General features: G+C 50.4%; 2 protein-coding genes across 3 annotated transcripts; one reads left to right on the top strand and one right to left on the bottom strand.

The window, feature by feature from the left end:
- Positions 1-75: 75 nt before the first annotated feature.
- Positions 76-8,104, bottom strand: fastk (Fas-activated serine/threonine kinase). The gene is made up of 10 exons (XM_061084455.1): positions 7,510-8,104; positions 6,284-6,623; positions 6,017-6,204; positions 5,725-5,873; positions 5,436-5,652; positions 4,695-4,854; positions 2,811-2,902; positions 1,954-2,650; positions 1,489-1,603; positions 76-798 (listed from the first exon to the last, which is right to left on the bottom strand). The coding sequence occupies exons 1-10, from the start codon at positions 8,102-8,104 to the stop codon at positions 712-714; spliced, it is 2,640 nt and encodes an 879-aa protein (XP_060940438.1). The 3' UTR covers positions 76-711.
- A 2,486-nt stretch (positions 8,105-10,590) lies between these two features.
- Positions 10,591-20,554, top strand: afg3l2 (AFG3-like AAA ATPase 2). 2 transcript variants are annotated; one of them, XM_061085121.1, is made up of 17 exons: positions 10,591-10,771; positions 11,838-11,937; positions 12,012-12,080; positions 14,350-14,474; positions 14,558-14,710; positions 14,789-14,863; positions 16,274-16,395; positions 16,469-16,742; positions 16,844-16,981; positions 17,358-17,511; positions 17,578-17,685; positions 17,898-18,023; positions 18,120-18,230; positions 18,350-18,465; positions 18,584-18,784; positions 19,282-19,476; positions 20,018-20,554. In XM_061085121.1, the coding sequence occupies exons 1-17, from the start codon at positions 10,691-10,693 to the stop codon at positions 20,255-20,257; spliced, it is 2,388 nt and encodes a 795-aa protein (XP_060941104.1). In that variant the 5' UTR covers positions 10,591-10,690; the 3' UTR covers positions 20,258-20,554. The 2 variants fall into 2 exon arrangements, with proteins under 2 accessions (XP_060941104.1, XP_060941103.1); XM_061085120.1 differs by having other exon boundaries at positions 16,271-16,395.
- The last annotated feature ends 1,118 nt before the right edge of the window (positions 20,555-21,672 follow it).

Here is a 21,672-nt window from a genome sequence, read left to right as displayed (position 1 = left end):
CATTTTGAGCAAACAACCACATGAAGACCATGCTGACAACCAAACGTTGTGATCGTCAATAAAACAGACTCGTGGTTAGTTTCAGGTTTTATAGACGTTTGATTTCAGAGATTTATAGAATATAAACAAGCTTCTTTTCCTCAAACACAAATAAATAATCTGAGCTTTGACCCCGACACTAAAACACACACTCACCCTCTTCACAGGAAAAAAGCATCCACTCCCCGCGCCATCGTCCAAAACATGCAGCGTCATCATCGTTACCACGGGTACCACACACTGACCCCCCCACCCGGAAAAAAATAACATTTGTTCATTCACACAGCGTCCAATCAGAGCGCAGCGTGACCTCAGCAGTAAACCTCCCTGAACCCAACGTGACAGTTTTCTAACAGTTTGACTCGTTCTGGTTTCTGTCAAATCTGCCGTTTACATTCGATACAGAACGTCGGTGAATCGCATTAAGAACCAATGTATAATTAATGAACTTGATAATAAATGAGACGTTCCCATTGGCTGTTGTGATGGATTTGGAACGTGTTCTGAAAAAAGTGGCGTGCTCCTTTCAACGCTGCTCAGTGTAGCTGTAAATTATCAATTTATTTTATTGATATATCATAGACTCTGTGATCAATAAAGATTAATCAATAACTAATAATCATGGATACAATTATCATTAGAACACACGCACACACACACACACACACACAGTCATAGTGGGACGTCCAGCAGCTTCTGGTGCAGGTAGGTCTTCACCTCCTCGATGCCGCTCAGCTTCTCCAGCTCGTGATACGGAAGCTGAGACGGGACAAGAGACACGTGTCACATGACCTGCTGCCCAACCCTGACCTCTGTTAGAGCAGAATCCAAAACAACTGAAGTAACGACAAACACAACACGCTTCCATCGTGCTCCTGTGGCGTGCAACGGGCTAAGCTAGCAGACGTTAGCACCGTCAGATGTTCTCCTGCTGCAGCAGCTCTGTGACATCACAGCTCTGCTCTGATTGGCTGAAGGCTACATTGATGTGTCTTATGTTTGTATTTTAGGAATTCAGATGTTTCCTGTATATCCATAAGGTGTTAAAAGCTGAAAAATGTCAAATATGGGAGCATTTTCTACCTCTTACCTTGTAATTTATATATATATATATATATTCCTATTATATATACATATGTAGATATATATATATATATATATGTGTTGTTGATTTCTAAAGCATATGTTTAATTTGCAAGGAGAAATCAAAAGCTGTCCGATCTGTGTGGTTAACGCTACGAGAAGTAAAAAGTGTCCGACTCAACATCTGGAATATCCTGGAAACACATCTGGTTGTCATGGCAACTCATTGAGTCCTTCACCTCCTGATCATTATACAACCAGACGTGTTCTACACATGTTCTACACGTGTTCTAAACGTGTTCTACACGTGTTCTACACGTGTTCTAAGGACGCTCTGAATCCAGGATGTGATCACCGGACACTGACCTGGACGATGACGTATCCCAGCAGCCTCAGGTGGCGGTCTCTCATCGCCCGGGAACCAACCAGCACCTCAGAGTTGTGACAGTAATGCCACTTGTCATTGACGGACATGATGACCCTGCAGACACACAACCAGGTCACATGACATGAGGTCACTCGCATCATACATCATACCACGTGTCGGCCCGAGGTCGCATGCATCAGTCAGAGGTCGTGTGCGTCTGTCCGAGGTCGCGTGCTGTCGGCCCGAGGTCACGTGCGTCAGTCAGAGGTCGCGTGCTGTCAGTCAGAGGTCACGTGCTGTCAGTCAGAGGTCGCGTGCTGTCAGTCAGAGGTCGCGTGCTGTCGGCCCGAGGTCACGTGCTGTCAGTCAGAGGTCGCGTGCTGTCGGCCCGAGGTCGCGTGCTGTCGGCCCGAGGTCGCATGCTGTCGGCCAGAGGTCACGTGTGTCAGGACTCGTGGACTGACCTCCTGATTGGTCTCTGGTCGGTCGGGGGGTTATCAAGCTCCGGTGGATCAGGGGGGTGGAGCTGTGGCGGGGGGGAGGGCCCTCTGTCGGCCCCCGACACCTCGTACGTCACGCCCTCATAGAACCCTGGCAACGCACAGTCTGTAGCCTGGCTCTCAGGGGCCCCGGTTCCGCCCTCGTCCTCCAGGATCTTCCCGATGGAGAACTGGAAGAGAGAGTCCGGGGGCGGGGCCTCCACAGGCTCCGGAGCCCCAGGCGGGGCCTGTCCATCAGAGGGGGGGCTGCTGAGCGTGGAGCTGTCCTGGCTCTCCAGTGAGTGCTCCTTAGCCAGACTGGAGTAGTACTCCGCTGCCGGGACAAAGTAGGGGCCGTAGTCCAAGGGGCCGCCGTTGGTGGGCCGGGGGGCTCCTGAGGGTGGCGCCGCCCCCGTTGTGCTGCGGATGTGGTGGGGCAGGAAGGAGATGGGTTCCATGGCCCCGCCCATCGCCTCGCCCACGTGACACTGCTGCTCGCCACCTTCCTCTAGCACCGCAAACGGAGAAAACCTCTGGAACTCTGAAGTAACCACGGCAACCGAGCCGTCAGCCGGTTTAGACGCCATGGCGACGCAGGAAGCAGGAACCAGGCTCACAGACAGCGCCGCTCCGGGTCTGATGGGAAGAACTCGACCAGAACCGTCCATCCACAGCACGAAGTCTGGAGGCAGTCAGGTGGTCACGTTACTACAGGTACTACAGGTACTGCAGTACTAAGTGTCAAGTACCTGTATAATACTATTGCTGTAGTACTCAGTGTGTGGTTTTCTGAGTTAAATACACTGTGTGTGGTACACAATATGTAGTACTGTGTGTAGTACCTGTGTAGTACCCTGGGGGGAGCACTTCATCTTGTTTGTAGTTTTGTTCTCCAACAAGCTGACGTAGAGCTTCAGCAACCAGACCTTTATAACTGACAGAGGACAAACCAGTCAGAACCAGTTGGAACCATCCTGAACCTGGGTCAACCTGTCAGGTGGAACCAGGTGGAACCAGGTAGAACCTGGGTCAACCAGTCAGGTGGAACCAGGTGGAACCACCCAGAACCTGGGTCAACCAGTCAGGTGGAACCAGGTGGAACAACCCAGAACCTGGGTCAACCAGTCAGGTAGAACCAGGTAGAACCAGGTGGAACCAGGTAGAACCTGGGACAACCAGTCAGGTGGAACCAGGTGGAACCAGGTAGAACCAGATGGAACCACCCAGAACCTGGGTCAACCAGTCAGGTGGAACCATGTGGAACCACCCAGAACCTGGGTCAACCAGTCAGGTAGAACCAGGTAGAACCAGGTGGAACCACCCAGAACATGGGTCAACCAGTCAGGTAGAACCAGGTAGAACCAGGTGGAACCACCCAGAACCTGGGACAACCAGTCAGGTGGAACCATGTGGAACCATCCTGAACCTGGGTCAACCAGTCAGGTGGAACCAGGTAGAACCAGGTGGAACCACCCAGAACCTGGGTCAACCAGTCAGGTGGAACCAGGTAGAAACCTTTTAAGAACCACTTTGCGTTCCCATGGGCTCTACGTCTCTAAGCCTCAACTGTAGGAATGGTTGTATATCTTATTAAGTTATATATTCATTCATTCAGGCCAACCTGACACTGTGTGTGTGTGGTACCTGTGTGTGTGTAGTACCTGTGTGTGGTATCTGTGTGTGTGTGGTATCTGTGTGTGTGTGGTACCTGTAAGGTGTGTAGTACCTGTGTGTGAGTGGTACCTGTGTGTGGTATCTGTGTGTGTGTGGTATCTGTGTGTGTGGTATCTGTAAGGTGTGTAGTACCTGTGTGTGTGGTATCTGTGTGTGTGTGGTACCTGTGTGTGTGGTATCTGTGTGTGTGGTACCTGTGTGTGTGGTACCTGTGTGTGTGTGGTACCTGTGTGTGTGTGGTACCTGTGTGTGTGGTATCTGTGTGTGTGGTGCCTGTGTGTGTGGTACCTGTAAGGTGTGTAGTACCTGTGTGTGTGGTATCTGTGTGTGTGTGGTATCTGTAAGGTGTGTGGTGCCTGTGTGTGTGGTATCTGTGTGTGTGGTACCTGTGTGTGTGGTATCTGTGTGTGTGGTACCTGTAAGGTGTGTAGTACCTGTGTGTGTGGTATCTGTGTGTGTGGTACCTGTGTGTGTGGTACCTGTAAGGTGTGTAGTACCTGTGTGTGTGGTATCTGTGTGTGTGTGGTATCTGTAAGGTGTGTAGTACCTGTGTGTGTGGTATCTGTGTGTGTGTGGTACCTGTAAGGTGTGTAGTACCTGTGTGTGTGGTATCTGTGTGTGTGGTACCTGTAAGGTGTGTAGTACCTGTGTGTGTGGTATCTGTGTGTGTGTGGTATCTGTAAGGTGTGTAGTACCTGTGTGTGTGGTACCTGTAAGGTGTGTAGTACCTGTGTGTGTGGTATCTGTGTGTGTGGTACCTGTAAGGTGTGTAGTACCTGTGTGTGTGGTATCTGTGTGTGTGTGGTATCTGTAAGGTGTGTAGTACCTGTGTGTGTGGTACCTGTAAGGTGTGTAGTACCTGTGTGTGTGGTACCTGTGTGTGTGGTACCTGTAAGGTGTGTAGTACCTGTGTGTGTGGTATCTGTGTGTGTGTGGTATCTGTAAGGTGTGTGGTACCTGTGTGTGTGGTATCTGTGTGTGTGGTACCTGTGTGTGTGGTACCTGTAAGGTGTGTAGTACCTGTGTGTGTGGTACCTGTGTGTGTGTGGTACCTGTACTTGCGGTTGACCTCATCAGCAGTCAGTGCATGGTCAAACATCAGGACCTTGTGCGCCTCCTGCAGGCGGGGTCCGGTGTAGTCGCGGTACTCCAGCTCGATGGCGGCGTCCAGCAGAGACAGGTACCTCCGGACTATCAGCGCATAGGGACTGTCTGTGGACACACGGGGGGGGTTGACATGTGACTGGGCAGACGTGTTCAATTCTGTTTTATTTGTACATCATCAAATCAGAAGATACAGGATCTCAAGGCTCTTCACGTATGAGAGACAGACCTGTGAGGTCTCTACAAGGAGCTCAGTCTGAATTTAGAAGTGAGAAGTTGTGGGTCGTCCAGACCTGGAAGTTCTTAAGACATTCCTGAAGTTGGACTAAGTGATTAGATTCATCAGCTTCATGTATGTACAGCTGGGTGTCGTCTGCGTAACAGTGGACGTGTACGAGATGCTTCCTGAGGATGTTTCCTAACGGGAGCAGATACAAGGTGAAGAGCATCGATGGATCAGCTGTGGAGCTGAAGAGGAACCTCGGGTTGTTCTTAGTTTCTTTATCAATAATGAATAATAGGAGCTTCTGGCCTTCTTGTTATTTATCAGACTATATTTCCGGGCCACGTGAAAATCATCTTGGCTGGTAGAACGCCACTTCCTCTCCAGCTTCTGTGATGTTTTAAAATACGTGTTTGAGAATGAAGCCTTGGAACTAATGTTGTGATTGGTTGTGTGTTTTACTGACTGGTGACGTTGCTGATGAAGGCCGAGGAGAAGACGCGGTGCAGCACCAGGCTGGGGAAGTGACCCAGCTGGAACAGAGACATGAGGATGTTGACGGTGGCGAGCGGCGAGCTGAGAGCCTTCAGCTCCAACACCTCCTCCAAGCCGGAGAAGAACTGCTGCTCATTGGACGGACGGTAGCTCATCCTGCTGAACGGGAACACCAGCTTCTGGATCACCTGAGAGCAGAGACACACCTGAGTCCCATTCACAGGAACTGAAGATCACACCACCACCCATCCTGTCCTTACCTTGCTGTCCAGGTACTCCGCCTTCTTCACCAAGAAGTCTGCGATGGTGTCAAGCAGCCGGGTCTCTCTCAGTCGATGGCGAGCGATGTACTTGGCAATCAGAGCCATTGTGTACGGCGTGATGCTGTCGGCCTTCTTCGGGAGCTCCTCTGACAGAGAGAATGGGTCACATGTTGATTTCCTAAAGGGTCTTTATCTCCTCCCTCTTTGATAACATCAGTGATGGATCTGGTGAGTCATCAGTGGCGTGGGCTTGTTGGTGGCAAAGTGATGATGGTGGTCAGATTCTTACCTGCCAGGCTGCTGATGAACTTCTCCTGTCGGTTCTGGTAGAACAGGTGGGAACTGAAGATCAACTCCAGGCTCTTGTTGCTCGCCTCTCGAGCACACGCCGCCAACATCTCGTCCAACAGGGCCATCTCTTGGTCACGAACGCCGCTGACACTCGCCAAAGTGTGTTTAACAAGACGTAAGATCTTCCTGCAGAGGAGAGCTGGAGCGTTAGCATTGATCAGACGGACAGAGTGCAACGAGGTGAATGCTCAGCAGGTGTTGTCACCTGTTGGTCAGCAGCAGTTCCGGGTTCGAGGGCGTGTTGTTGGTTTTAGCAGCGGTGGTTGCAGCGCCCCCTGCAGCAGCAGTGGGCTCCTGCTGCTGCAGCGAGCGCCACTTGAGTCTGTAATACGAGAGCAACAAGAAGAGCGTCTGCGGGTGGCGCTCTCTCTCCAGGTTCTTCTCCAGGCCGGCCAGGCAGGCCTCGGTCAGCGGGTGTTGACTTCCTGGATGGAGCTTCATACTGGAGCTGAACACCATGGAAACGTCCTTCTGGTTAAACTGGCTCAGTCTGGACTGAGACTCCGCCTCCAACACGTGGACCACCTGAGCGTCACTGGGGAGACCTGCACGTCGACACAGGTGGAAGATCAATGTCGATACAAAACGTTCCGTCTTTTATTAACCACATTAACGCCGGATCAAGTCATGATGTCACAAACATGGCTGCTCACCTCTCTCTCCAATTGGTTAGTTTAGTTCTGATCATGGCTCTACACTCACACCTCAAAAACACACGTCACATGACCATTTACACAGACTGGTCATGTGACGTAACAGGAAGTAGTCCCGTCTTCAGTTGGTTTGATTAGTTACAGAAAATCCTCTGAAGGAGGAACGGTGAGAAGTCAGAGCAGGTGGAACTGTGACTGACAGGAAGTGTTAGCACCTCCTGCTTCCTGTGGTTGTGTAGCTGCAGATCAAACTGGATCCATCTTGCTACACAAAGATCTTAAATCATGAATCACTTCAGCATGTAGTGAGTCTGCAGGACGGCAGAGTCTCACTGAGAGATAAAGGACGAGTGTTAGTGAGGATCCTCACAGACTCAAACCTGTGGAGCTCAACAAGTCCAGACCTGGACAGACGTCATCATGCTCATTCACAGTAAACGTTGTGTAGTGATTCAAACAGATCTGATATCAAACAGATTCACATCCACAGTCTGACTCCAGTTCTCTGACTCTTCATTCACTGAATGGAAACATGTCGGCTGTGGAGGAAGATTAACGGCACGTGTGAGTTTGTAATAACTTCTGCAGCTTCTGATCCTGATCCTGACATTGAGCTGTGTGAGGTCAGTGCTACGAGTCTGCTCTTCTCTGCTGTGGCTTCACTCCCTCCTCCTCCCCCCTGAGTTGTGTGAGTGGAACAGCCGAGCTGGACTCTCTCACTCAAACCAGGATGAGCTCAGCGACTCTGATGTGTGTGAAGTCGCGTGACCTGACTCACCCAGTGCGGCCGCGGCGTACAAGCAGTTGACGATGCTGAAGTTGTCAAACTTGGCGCAGTCGTTGACGATGGCGTCACAGAGCGTCTGGAAGTCCTGATGCTCCAGGATCTGGCGTTCGTCTCCCCCCTCAGCTCCTGCCGTGGCTTCTGTGGCGTCCGCGCCGCTCCGCGGTGTGGGCGTGGCCTGCAGCAGCTGTCCGATCTTCTGCAGGGCCACGGGGTAGTGGTTGTGGGAGATCTTGGCCGGGTTCTGCGTGACCCAGCGCAGAACCTCGTCCGGGCGCCGCGAGCGCTCGATCAGGCGCTTCATGGTGAAGAAGGTGTCGTAGCTCATCTTCTCGTGGATGAAGTTCCACGTCTTCTTCTTGCTGCCGGGGGCAGAGGCCCCGCCCCCGGGAGCCCCCCCTCCATAAGTGTGGAAGTGGGCGTGGTGCTGGTAGTGGGGGGAGAATGGGGGCGGGGCCAAGTGGGCAGGTTGCGGGTGGTAGTAGTGCGCTCCTCTGTGGGCGGGGCGGCCCGGGTACAGGTGGTAGGCAGCGGGGGGTGGAGTCGGGTGGGGGGGGAGGTGGTGGTGAGGAGGGGGGGGTGCCTCCATCACGGCCAGCCCCGCCCTTCTCCCATGTTTAACCCCACCTCCTCCCCCCCCTCCTCCTCCCCCCGAGGTGCTGTAGAGGCGAGTGGTGTACATGGTGATGGACTGAGCAGGGGGGCGGGGCCTGGAGGGGGGGGGGCGGTGAGCTCGGCTCAGGAGGCGCCACCCGGTGGACAAACACAGCATAGTCCAACAAGCAGGACGCCTGGAGGCAGCAGCACGGTCCTCCTGCAGAGAAGAAGAACAGCAGTCCATCAGTGTGTGTGTGTCTGTGTGAGACACTGTGTGTGTGTGTGTGTGTGAGACACTGTGTGTGTGTCTGTGTGTGTGAGACACTGTGTGAGACACTGTGTGTGTGTCTGTGTGTGTGAGACACTGTGTGAGACACTGTGTGTGTGTGTGTCTGTGTGAGACACTGTGTGTGTGTCTGTGTGAGACACTGTGTGTGTGTGTGAGACACTGTGTGTGTGTCTGTGTGTGTGAGACACTGTGTGTGTGTGTGTGTGAGACACTGTGTGTGTGTGTGTGTGTGTGAGACACTGTGTGTGTGTCTGTGTGTGTGAGACACTGTGTGTGTGTGTGAGACACTGTGTGTGTGTCTGTGTGTGTGAGACACTGTGTGTGTGTCTGTGTGTGTGAGACACTGTGTGTGTGTCTGTGTGAGACACTGTGTGTGTGTGTGTGTGTGAGACACTGTGTGTGTGTGTGTGTGTCTGTGTGTGAGTGTGTGTGTGAGACACTGTGTGTGTGTGTGTCTGTGTGAGACACTGTGTGTGTGTGAGTGTGTGTCTGTCACTGTGTGTGTGTGTCTGTGTGAGACACTGTGTGTGTGTGAGTGTGTGTCTGTCACTGTGAGTGTGTGTCTGTCACTGTATGTGTGTGAGTGTGTGTCTGTCACTGTGTGTGTGTGAGAGTGTGTCTGTCACTGTGAGTGTGTGTGTGTGTGTGATGACTGATATTGAATGACAGAGGCTGTTTTGATTATTGATGATCATCGACTGTGATTGACAGCTGCTCACCCCCCCCCCCCACCTGTCAGCTGACCTGAGCCCACATGCTAACGTTAGCATCTAGCTGGGACCCCCCCCCCACCTGTCAGCTGACCTGAGCCCACATGCTAACGTTAGCATCTAGCTGGGACCCCCCCCCACCTGTCAGCTGACCTGAGCCCACATGCTAACGTTAGCATCTAGCTGGGACCCCCCCCCCCCACCTGTCAGCTGACCTGAGCCCACATGCTAACGTTAGCATCTAGCTGGGAAGTTAAACCTTCCCCATGCGCTGACACAGTGACGTCACCATAAAAACGCCATGTTAGTGTGATGACGTCATGGTTGAAGTGACACCCCTCCAGTGTGTGTTGAAGCTAACCAGGTGTCTCACATGCTAATGCTAGCCGGCTGTCAGCTAGCAGCCCGGCTAACAGGGCTAAGAGTCGCATGAACACGGTGGAGCTAGCTGATGCTACATGCTAACATATAAACAGAGCGTAAGCTAAGCTAACAGATGCTGGGCTGTTAGCACGTTAGCATCGGTCTGTCCTTCCTCCACAAGCGTTTACGGATAAGCTGCTAACTGGCCGGGCTACAGCCGAGCAACAGCCGAGCTACAGCCGGGCTACAGCCGAGCTACAGCCGGGCTACAGCCGGGCAGAAGCCGGGCTGAAGCCGGGTTAAAGCGGGGACCCGTGCCGGGTGGTTACCTCATCGCTCCGCTCTGCTCAGAGACCTGCGGCCGCACAGAGCGCGCTTCAGCCGGGAGACAGGCAGCGGTCAGCCGCTTCATTCCTCCACACAGCCCGCTGCCATCATCCACTACCCGGCATGCACCTGGAGCAGGGAGGGCGACACCTGCCGGCCGCTGGTAGTAACACACACACCCCCCCTCAAAGTACACTGGTCATTTATTATTATTATGAATGTCAACAGTCACTTACTTATAGAATTTCGTAGTTTTGCTTTTTTTTAAAGAAATTGTACTTTCTTGATCCTTGTTGTTCTGGGGTTGAACCTTCATGGTTGATGCACTTATTGTGAGTCGCTTTGGATAAAAGCGTCAGCTCAATGAGATGATTTACCATCGGGGGGGGGGGCAGGTGTCAAGTTCTGACGTCAGAAGAAGACGCAGGCGCAGCTGGCGAGCAACAAGCCACATGTCCACAGCCTGAGCCGGAGACACAGGTCTCCAGGGTCACGTGTCCTTCAACATGTGAGCAAAGCGAAGAACTTCATCCTCTCATCTCAGCTCTGAAGACCTCAGTGAAACACCTGTCAGTCAGCTGTCAGTCAGCTGTCAGTCACCTGTCAGTCACCTGTGAAACGCACTGTGAAACACACTGTGAAACACAATGTGAAACACACTGTGAAACACAATGTGAAACACACTGTGAAACACACTGTGAATAAAACGAGTGTCCCCCGGAGGAGCGGCAGGGGGCGCTGTCGCCTCTGTGAACATGTGACCGCCGTGAAGAAGCAGAGGACGTAAAGATGGCGGAGCAGGCAGGCGACCGGACAGTCACACAGCAGCTGAGTCGTGTGTAACGGTTGTAGTTCCGTGCCGGTCCGTGCCGGTCCGTGCCCGGGGAGGATGGCCCACCGCTACCTGCGGCTGTCCGCCGGCTGCAGGGGCTTGTTCCGGCTGCTGCTGCCCTCCAGGCCGGCCAGGCTGGTAAGTGGACGGACACGTGCTAACATGCTAACATGCTAACTGGGACAGCGGCCCAAACCAGCCCGGACCCGGACCCGCCCACCGGCCGCCGAGCAACAAGCACCGGTCTCACTTCCGGTCTCTCCTCCGGTGCATTTACCTGCCGCTGTCCCTGAATGACGTCACTACCGGTGACCTCAGGCGTGACCAGCCTCAGGAGCCGGAAACATCTGTGATTGTTATTATAGATCCGTTACCACAGTAACAAATTCATGTAGTGCCCAGGGCCGCAGACAGGTGAGGGGGGGGCCCTCAGGAGCCCGGACCCAGAGGGACCCCCCTCACCTGATGATAATGACAGATTTATTGTGTTAAGTAACGAACTATCTATTAACAGCAGAACTTCTTTAAGTAATTTAGTTGGAATGGGATCTAAGATACAGGTTGTTGGTTTAGAACCTGAGATTATTTTGGTAAACTGATCCCGGGTGATCAGAGAGAAGCTGTCTAAGTAATGGGAAGGATTCTCAGCCGGGGTGGGGGGGGGGTATTAGTGCCAATTGAGGGCAGGAGATGATTGATTTTATTTCTAATAGTTAGAATTTTATCATTAAAAAAGGTCATAAAGATATTGCTCTTCAGGGATGGAGGGATACTGGGTTGGGTGGAGGTGTGACTCTCTGTCAGCCTGGCTACAGTGCTGAAGAGAAACCTGGGGTTGTTTTTATTCTCTTCTATTAGTTTTGAATCATAAGCAGCTCTTGCTTAGTTGAGCCTTTTTATATTCTTTAACACTACTCTTCCAGTCCAGGAGATTTTCAACACTGTTGCTGGAGCGCCACTTCCTTTCTAGTTTTCTTGATATTTGTAAAGTACAGTCAACAAAGCACTAGTTGTCTATATATGTTCCGTATATTTTTGACTTTTACCTTATTATTTTTCATAAAGTTGAATTTGTGTGACAGCTTTATCTCGATGCAGTGTAGTTATAGTTTATTTAGTAAATGTTGGTATGAATTTAATGTCACATGGTTTGCCTCTAGCTGTTGTTATGTGATTTCAGTCGTGTGGGTTGTGTGTTGGTCAGGTGATGTTCTCGACCACAGCTGGACAGGTAGGCAGTGGGCGGAGCCTGCTGACGGAGCTGCTGGGAGCATACAGGAACCAGAGCTCCAAACCCCCGAAAGGTACAAACCGCATTTTCTATTTTCCCCCAAAACCAATTCCGTCTCTACAGTGATCTGTGTTCTTATATCTTCAGGTTTTGAAAAATATTTTCCAGATGCTCAGAAACCTGTGAATAAGTCTGAGACTGAAGCTGCAGCTAAAGGTAGAAACTACTGACACCTACTGACACCTGCTGAAACCTACTGACACCTGCTGACACCTACTGACACCTGACACCTACTGACACCTGCTGACACCTGCTGACACCTACTGACACCTACTGACACCTACTGACACCTGCTGACACCTACTGACACCTACTGAAACCTACTGACACCTGCTGAAACCTGCTGAAACCTGCTGAAACCTACTGACACCTGCTGACACCTGCTGACACCTGACACCTACTGACACCTACTGACACCTGCTGACACCTGCTGACACCTGCTGACACCTGCTGACACCTACTGAAACCTACTGACACCTACTGACACCTGCTGACACCTGCTGACACCTACTGACACCTACTGACACCTACTGACACCTCCTGACACCTACTGACACCTGACACCTACTGACACCTGCTGACACCTACTGACACCTGCTGACACCTACTGACACCTGCTGACACCTGACACCTACTGACACCTGCTGACACCTACTGACACCTGACACCTACTGACACCTGCTGACACCTACTGACACCTGCTGACACCTGACACCTACTGACACCTGCTGACACCTACTGACACCTACTGACACCTGCTGACAGCTACTGACACCTGCTGACAGCTACTGACACCTGCTGACACCTGCTGACACCTACTGACACCTACTGACACCTACTGACACCTGCTGACACCTACTGACACCTGCTGACACCTACTGACACCTGACACCTACTGACACCTACTGACACCTGCTGACACCTACTGACACCTGACACCTACTGACACCTGCTGACACCTACTGACACCTGCTGACACCTACTGACACCTGCTGACAGCTACTGACACCTGCTGACACCTGCTGACACCTACTGACACCTACTGACACCTACTGACACCTGCTGACAGCTACTGACACCTGCTGACACCTACTGACACCTGACACCTACTGACACCTACTGACAGCTACTGACACCTGCTGACACCTGCTGACACCTACTGACACCTGCTGACAGCTACTGACACCTGCTGACACCTACTGACACCTGACACCTACTGACACCTACTGACAGCTACTGACACCTGCTGACACCTGCTGACACATACTGACACCTGCTGACACCTACTGACACCTGCTGACACCTACTGACACCTACTGACACCTGCTGACACATACTGACACCTACTGACACCTACTGACACCTACTGACACCTACTGACACCTACTGACAGCTACTGACACCTGCTGACACCTACTGACACCTGCTGACACCTACTGACACCTGCTGACACCTACTGACACCTACTGACACCTGCTGACACATACTGACACCTACTGACACCTACTGACACCTACTGACACCTACTGACACCTGCTGACACCTGCTGACACCTACTGACACCTACTGACACCTGCTGACACCTACTGACACCTGCTGACACCTACTGACACCTGCTGACACCTGCTGACACCTACTGACACCTGCTGACACCTACTGACACCTGCTGACACCTACTGACACCTACTGACACCTGCTGACACCTGCTGACACCTACTGACACCTACTGACACCTGCTGACACCTACTGACACCTGCTGACACCTACTGACACCTGCTGACACATACTGACACCTACTGACACCTACTGACACCTGCTGACAGCTACTGACACCTGCTGACACCTGCTGACACCTACTGACACATACTGACACCTACTGACACCTACTGACACCTGCTGACAGCTACTGACACCTACTGACACCTGCTGACACCTGCTGACACCTACTGACACATACTGACACCTACTGACACCTGCTGACACCTGCTGACACCTACTGACACATACTGACACCTACTGACACCTACTGACACCTGCTGACAGCTACTGACAGCTACTGACACCTGCTGACACCTGCTGACACCTACTGACACCTACTGACACCTGCTGACACCTGCTGACACCTACTGACACCTGCTGACACCTGCTGACAGCTACTGACACCTACTGACACCTACTGACACCTACTGACAGCTACTGACACCTGCTGAAACCTACTGACACCTACTGACACCTACTGACACCTACTGACACCTGCTGACACCTACTGACACCTGCTGACACCTACTGACACCTGCTGACAGCTACTGACAGCTACTGACACCTGCTGACACCTGCTGACACCTACTGACACCTGCTGAAACCTACTGACAGCTACTGACACCTGCCTCTGTTCACTTATGACATCACTTTGTTCTGTTTTCAGAACCCAAAGCTGCTGATGCGCCACGAACCTCCGGGGGGGGCGGAGGGGGGGGCAGAGGGGGGGGTGGAGAAGGGAAGCGAGGAGGGCGTAAGGAGGACTCTCATTGGTACAGTCGTCTGCAGAAGGTCAGTGTGGGCGGAGCTACATGGTCTTTTCTGACAGGTGTGTTCCTGGGCTATGGAACCAATCTCTCTCGTCTTTGTTTCAGGGGGACGTTCCCTGGGACGACAAAGAGTTCCGTCTGTACTTCCTGAGCGGAGTGGCGTTCTGGACCACCATCACATATTTCTTCTTCTTCAGGGATGGAGGTCGGGAGGTCACCTGGAAGGACTTTGTCAACAACTACCTGTCTAAAGGAGCGGTGAGGGGAACACCTGCAGTGATGTCATCAGGTTAAAGTGTGGCCGCCCAATGAGAATCCGATCACTTTCTTCTTCAGGTGGAACGCCTGGAAGTCGTCAACAAACGTTACGTCAAAGTGATTTTCTCGGCCGGGAAGACGCCTGTGGACAGAGTGAGTGAGAAATACTTCAAGTTGATTTAAACACGTGATGAGATCAAAGCTTCACTAACTTTAAGGCTTGTGTTAATTAGTAGTGGGGCTGGGAAGGTCACAGCATGGGCCCGCCCACGAGCATCGAGCAAAGGTTCCCGAGAATCGAACCAGAGCCAGGACTGTTTCTGGTTCAACCTGCGCGGTTTTTGCACACTTACGGTAGTCTCGTTTGAACCTGCACAGCTTCCTGGTCTTTACGGTAGTGAATCCTGGCAGCACAGTTGACTTCTCTCACTGTCCATAAAAGAACTGAACACAGAGGAAAGTTAAAGCTCTTTAGTTATTTATGTTTGATGAGATTGTTTATATTTCAAATGTAGTTATATATTAAGAGAATAAAAGAAATGAGGAAACTCAAACTTCATCTTTCTATAACTTTTTTCTTAAATTAAGCACTTTATTTTGAGATGCCTTTTTCAAAAGCCCTTTATTTTGTTTTTAAATGCAAACCTTATTTTACTTGAAATGAGAAAATAAATATTTATTATTATTATTGTTCAGTACAGTGGGAAAATGTATAATTAACATTGTTGAAATACTATTGAATTGTACTTACTTCATTTGACGTCAGATTTTGACTTCATACAGACATTGATACAACTACTAGTGTAATTGAAGAGTATTTTGTATATTTTGATAGATTGCTAAACTTGAATTCACCCAGTGCTGATTTTCCTCCACCAAGTTACTTGAATTTGACTTTGGTTTACATAGATTTTGCTGATTTGAAATTGACCTTATCAAAGTAAAAGCACCATGGTTATCTCTTGTCGCTGTAATGCTTTATACTTAGCTGATCTACAGAGCTCTTATTTTGAAAAGTTGTGACGTTGGGGTTGTATGGATTGTGTGGACAAGTTCAGTTCTTGTGCTTTGTACATTGGTGCGATCCCATTAGTCGTCTCTGCCGGAATTATGGACTAAAATGAAAAAAACAAAATAATCCTGGTAACCAGACCTCCGAGGTCAGAGGTCACTTGTGTAAGTTGTTGATCAGTCGTTTCTGTTCAGCTGCTGACATTTGACTGAAGATTGATTTTGTGGACATGGTTTAGTTCCTTGGTGTTTGTCGTGCTTCCACCCAGTCTAACAAGGTAGAGCATGCCCATATGATGACAACTTCATTAACTGAATATTATATTAATGTGCTGTGTGATGTAACATGTTGGGGAGTTCCTCACTGAACAGAACTACACACTTCTTACACACATGTGTGTACAGACATGAGACAGATTGTGTGTCACTGCTAATGAAGGTTCATTCTGATCAGATCAAAACAATCTGACATATTTGATCACATGACATCTGTGACCTTGACTGACTTGAATGGCGTTGAATGATGAAACAGGAAGTGGTTTCTTTCAGCAGTACATCTGGTTCAACATCGGCAGCGTGGACACGTTTGAGCGGAACCTGGAGACGGCGCAGTACGAGCTGGGCATCGAGGGAGAGAAGCGCCTGCCGGTGGTTTACTCCGCCGAGAGCGACGGGTGAGCGCTGACATCATCACTGGGCTCCTCCCCTCTGTGTGGGCGGGACACTGACGTGTGTTTTCCTGTCCAGCACGTTTCTACTGAGCATGCTCCCCACGGTGCTCATCATCGGCTTCCTGCTGTTCATGCTGCGGCGGGGGCCGGCGGGGGCGGGGCGTCCCGGCCGGGGGATGGGCGGACTCTTCAGCGTCAGCGAGACGACGGCGAAGATCCTGAAAGACGAGATCGACGTGAAGTTCAAAGACGTGGCGGGCTGCGAGGAGGCCAAGCTTGAGATTATGGAGTTTGTCAACTTCCTGAAGAACCCGAAACAGTACCAGGACCTCGGTGCCAAGATCCCCAAGGTGAGGGGGCGGGGTCATCCATGTGTTGATGTCATTAACAGCTGATTGGCTGAAACTTTGAGTTCTTGTTTGTTTTCACACTTTGTTTATTGTTTTCACAGGGCGCCATCTTGACGGGTCCTCCAGGAACAGGAAAGACTCTTCTGGCCAAAGCGACGGCGGGCGAGGCCGACGTCCCGTTCATCACGGTCAACGGCTCCGAGTTCCTGGAGATGTTTGTGGGCGTCGGCCCAGCGAGGGTGAGGAGGGTCTTCTTCCTCCATTCACATCACTGCACCACTGAGTGCTCTGAAAGGCGCCTTTAAATAAAATGTATAATTATTATAAAGTCAATTTGAAAAGAGAACATGACTAAATAATCAATGAATTCTTAAACCAAGTATACGTTAATAAATCGTAATTGAAAATGAAACCAAAACTAAAAGGCTCTTTCTCAAAGTGATGCATTATGGGTCTTTGACTTGTTGATGTGCTTGATTCCTCAGTTCCTTATTGATAAGAAATCCAAACGCAGCTTCATGAGGCTGACACCAGATGGCGACGGAACCACGTCACACTGCACTGACGGTGTTTGAACTGACTCAAATCTCTGTCATGATGTCACTTCCTGTTCAGGTGAGGGATCTGTTTGTCATGGCGAGGAAGAACGCCCCCTGCATCCTCTTCATCGATGAGATCGACGCTGTGGGACGAAAACGTGGACGAGGAAACCTTGGCGGACAGAGTGAACAGGAAAACACTCTGAACCAGCTGCTGGTGGAGATGGACGGTGGGTGAAAAGCATCATGGGAAAAAACATCAGGAAGCCAGGTCTCACTCTTCTTCTGTTTTTCAGGTTTCAACACAGCGACCAATGTGGTTGTTCTGGCAGGAACCAACCGACCCGACATCCTGGACCCGGCGCTGATGAGACCCGGGCGCTTCGACAGGCAGATCTACATCGGTGAGGAACTGACCTGAGCTCCCAGGTCAAAGAGCCGTTAGGATCCGTTGTAGATCTTTACGAAAATAAGGAAATGTTTGTATTCAACATGTGTATTCCGGAAAACGTATTTAGTTTAATATCTATAATTAAAACGACTCACAGACAAATCAATATAATAATATTTACCAGACCAGGAAATTCCATGTTTCTTTGGTTCTCTCATTGCTCAGGTCATCCTGATATCAAAGGTCGAGCGTCCATCTTTAAAGTTCACCTGCGTCCTCTGAAACTGGAGACAACCGTAGACAAAGACGCCCTGGCTAGGAAGATGGCCGCCCTCACACCCGGATTCTCAGGTAACCACAAGGTCATCTTCTATTCTCAGGGAACCACAAGGTCATCTTCTCTGCTTGGTGCGATGTCTGACTGAACTCCTGCTCTTCGTCTGTCAGGTGCTGACATCGCCAACGTCTGCAACGAGGCGGCTCTGATCGCCGCTCGCCACCTTTCAGACGCCATCAGCCAGAAACACTTTGAACAGGCCATCGAGAGGGTCATCGGAGGTGAGTCTCTCTCTCTCTCTTTTAGTATCGGTAAGCCGTCCAGCACTAGACTTGCGTTGCCGTGGACACTGATGTTTAGGTTTGGTTACCGTGGAGACAGCTGTGACTGTGCTCCTCAGGTCTGGAGAAGAAGACTCAGGTGCTGCAGCCAGAGGAGAAGAAGACGGTGGCGTATCACGAAGCCGGCCACGCGGTCGCTGGATGGTTCCTGGAACACGCCGACCCACTGCTAAAGGTCACACTTGAAAACTGGTGAATGTGATGATCTGCTGGCGGCGCTGAGTGAACCACGAGGAGCTGGATGTCTGACTACAGTGACCAATAGAATGTCCTGGTCTTCTCCACCTGTGCAGGTGTCCATCATCCCCAGAGGGCGGGGCCTGGGGTATGCTCAGTACCTGCCTCGGGAGCAGTACCTGTACACCAGAGAGCAGCTGCTGGACCGGATGTGTATGACTCTGGGAGGACGCGTCTCCGAGGAGATCTTCTTTGGACGGATCACCACCGGAGCTCAGGACGACCTCCGAAAGGTCACCCAGAGCGCCTACGCACAGGTCAGAGGTCACACACAGGTCAAATCAGAACGACCTAGTGACATGGTTGATTGTGACATCACTTCCTGATGATGATTTAAATCATTGAGCAGAAGATTCCTGTAGAAACTTGATGTTTAAGTTTCCTTCAGCGTCACAAGGAGCCAGTGACGAGTTCTGTTCTTTTATTTTGAAAGAGCCGGAGATGATGACACTGACAGATTGATGTTCAGAGGTTAAACTGAAAAATCTTGTAAAAGAATCTGAATGTTTTAAAATCAGTTTAGCCTTCAGTTATCACCTGTGTTTAATGATCATTTATCAAAAAGTTCTAGTTTCATCTTTCATATCAAATGTGAAATGAATTCTCGGATCAGAACAGACTGATCATCATTGTGATGTCATCAGTGTGAGACGGTGAATGATCAGTCATCATTGAAGTTGATCATTAGCTTTAATGAGTGTTCTCTGGTCAGGTTCTTGTTCCTCAGTTCTCCTGGTTCTGTGTTCTGCTGCAGATCGTTCAGTTCGGGATGAACGAGAAGGTCGGTCAGGTTTCCTTCGACCTCCCGCGCCAGGGCGAGATGGTTCTGGAGAAACCGTACAGCGAAGCAACGGCTCGTCTCATTGACACCGAGGTCCGAGGCCTCATCAGAGAGGCGTACCAGAGAACCCAGCAGCTGCTGAGCATGAAGAAGGCCGAGGTGGAGAAGGTACCAACCACCTGCACAGTGTTCTAGATCAGTGCTTCTCAAACCACCTGTGGTCTGACTCCTGACAAACCCTTGTTTCACACTGGCTGTCAACCAAGGCCTTCAAAGTCTCACACACTGATAATTCCCAACAACTGACAACTGCTCCAATGGCTCAAATTATGGTTCCGAAGGTTTTTAAATGATTTTAAGTGTAAAGAATTTCCCTCTGTATAAAGAAAGTTGTGCCTTAAAATACCAGATCTAATAAATGCAAAAGTAATTCATACCTTTTAGATCAGGAGCCCAGACCAACTTTAACATTGCACTGGTGCTCCGACCTTTTTCATTTGGGCGCACTAGCACCCTAAGACATCGTGTGTACTTGGCCGTTTACAGAACACAGATCTAGAATGTTCTCTAGATGCTGTTTTACATCTAGACTCTGCTCTGATGTACATTACCCTCTCTCTGAGTTGTGCAGTAGGAAATCGTCTTTCCATGTTAGGGTTCTAGATCATTAGTAAAACACCAACGTTCTCCCCCTGTTCTGTGGTATCAGGTGGCGCTGCGGCTCCTGGAGAAGGAGGTTCTGGATAAGGGCGACATGGTGGAGCTGCTGGGGAACCGTCCCTTTGCAGAGAAGTCGACGTACGAAGAGTTTGTGGAGGGAACCGGAGGCGAGGACGAGGACACGTCTCTACCGGACGGTCTGAAAGATTGGAACCAGGAGAGGACGGAGAAGGAAGAGAGTCCGGACGAACAGGTGGCCCGGCAGATCTCTGGAGGAATGCCCTTCTAGAACCTTCCGTAGATGTCTGGGCTCCACTGTACACACGGACCGATCATTCCCGTGTTTAAAATATCATCTGGAATATTTCTGAGGTTTAGAACTCTCCGTCCTCACGTAAACATTCTGTACCAAACCCATAACTGTCACCGTGTAAAGTTGCTCACTGTTCTGTTGGAGGTTTGGGTTCTTCCACCAACACAAACCCACCTTGTCTCCATCGGTCCAACACCTGCTCCCTGACGCTCAGAACAATAAACCTGCTTTGTCTTTCTGCACCAAAGATAAAACGTCACCTGATGAAATCCACCTGTTGTTCTGTTGGATGTTCTGGTTCTACCACCACCACAAACTGTCACTCGTTCCACAGTCACTTCATCAATCTGGTGTAGAACAACTCACTCAATTCAGTATCTCTTAACACACACTCCAAATCCCACTGCAGAGAATTACCTGCTTGTACCAACACATCTTGTCCTAGAACCTTCACCTGATGGAACCACAGAGTCACAGGAAACATTGTATTATTTTCTATGTTGACACCAAGGGCAGAACTTTCAGATTCATATTTTCTTGTCTTTAAGAGCTGATGTATATAACACCTTTCATCTTCACTCAGCTGGGGTCTCACACGCCTGTAGAACCACATTCATGTCTTCTAGAACCTTCCCACTGATTTCTTTTGTGCATTGAACTCTAACAATGGTTCTAGAAGTTTTCTCTATATGAAGTACCAAGTTCGATATCACACAGCTGTTCCTAAGCAGGGTTCTACAAGGTTGTAATTTACCAACACCACTGATGTCACTACACTTGACACACTTAACCTCTAGAACCTCTGTTATTGAGCTCTAGAGCACAGTGTTGTTCTCCAGAGAACTGCTCTGTGTAAAACATAAGCTCTGCCTGTGAACCCTTGTTCCATGTCAAGGGTTCTAACCTCATCAAATCCACACTTTCCCTTGATGTAAAACATTTGCTCCGACATGTGGTTCTAGATAAGTCATAGAATATTAATACATTGAGAGAACAGTGTTCTGTCGGCGTAGAACACGTGTAAACAAACTCTGAGTCTGAGTGTTTCCTGGTGTTTGTCTCCAGAAAGGTTTGAATCTAAAGGATCGTTCTGCTGCTTTCATGTTCCAACTTTAAATCACAAGTCATCCCTGCTGATGATCTAGGAAATGAGACGCCAGGAGACGCCAGGAGACACCAAGAGACGCCAAGAGACGCCAAGAAACACCAGGAGACGCCAGGAGACACAAGGAGACGCCAGGAGACGCCAAGAAACACCAAGAGACGCCAGGAGACACCAGGAGACACCAAGAGACGCCAGGAGACACCATGAGACACCAAGAGATGCCATGAGACACCAAGAAACGCCAGGAGACACCAAGAGACGCCAGGAGACACCAGGAGACACCAAG

Source organism: Limanda limanda, chromosome 13, assembly GCF_963576545.1.
Source record: "Limanda limanda chromosome 13, fLimLim1.1, whole genome shotgun sequence".
NCBI classification, from domain to species: domain Eukaryota; kingdom Metazoa; phylum Chordata; class Actinopteri; order Pleuronectiformes; family Pleuronectidae; genus Limanda; species Limanda limanda.
This window is presented reverse-complemented; position numbering and strand designations above follow the sequence as displayed.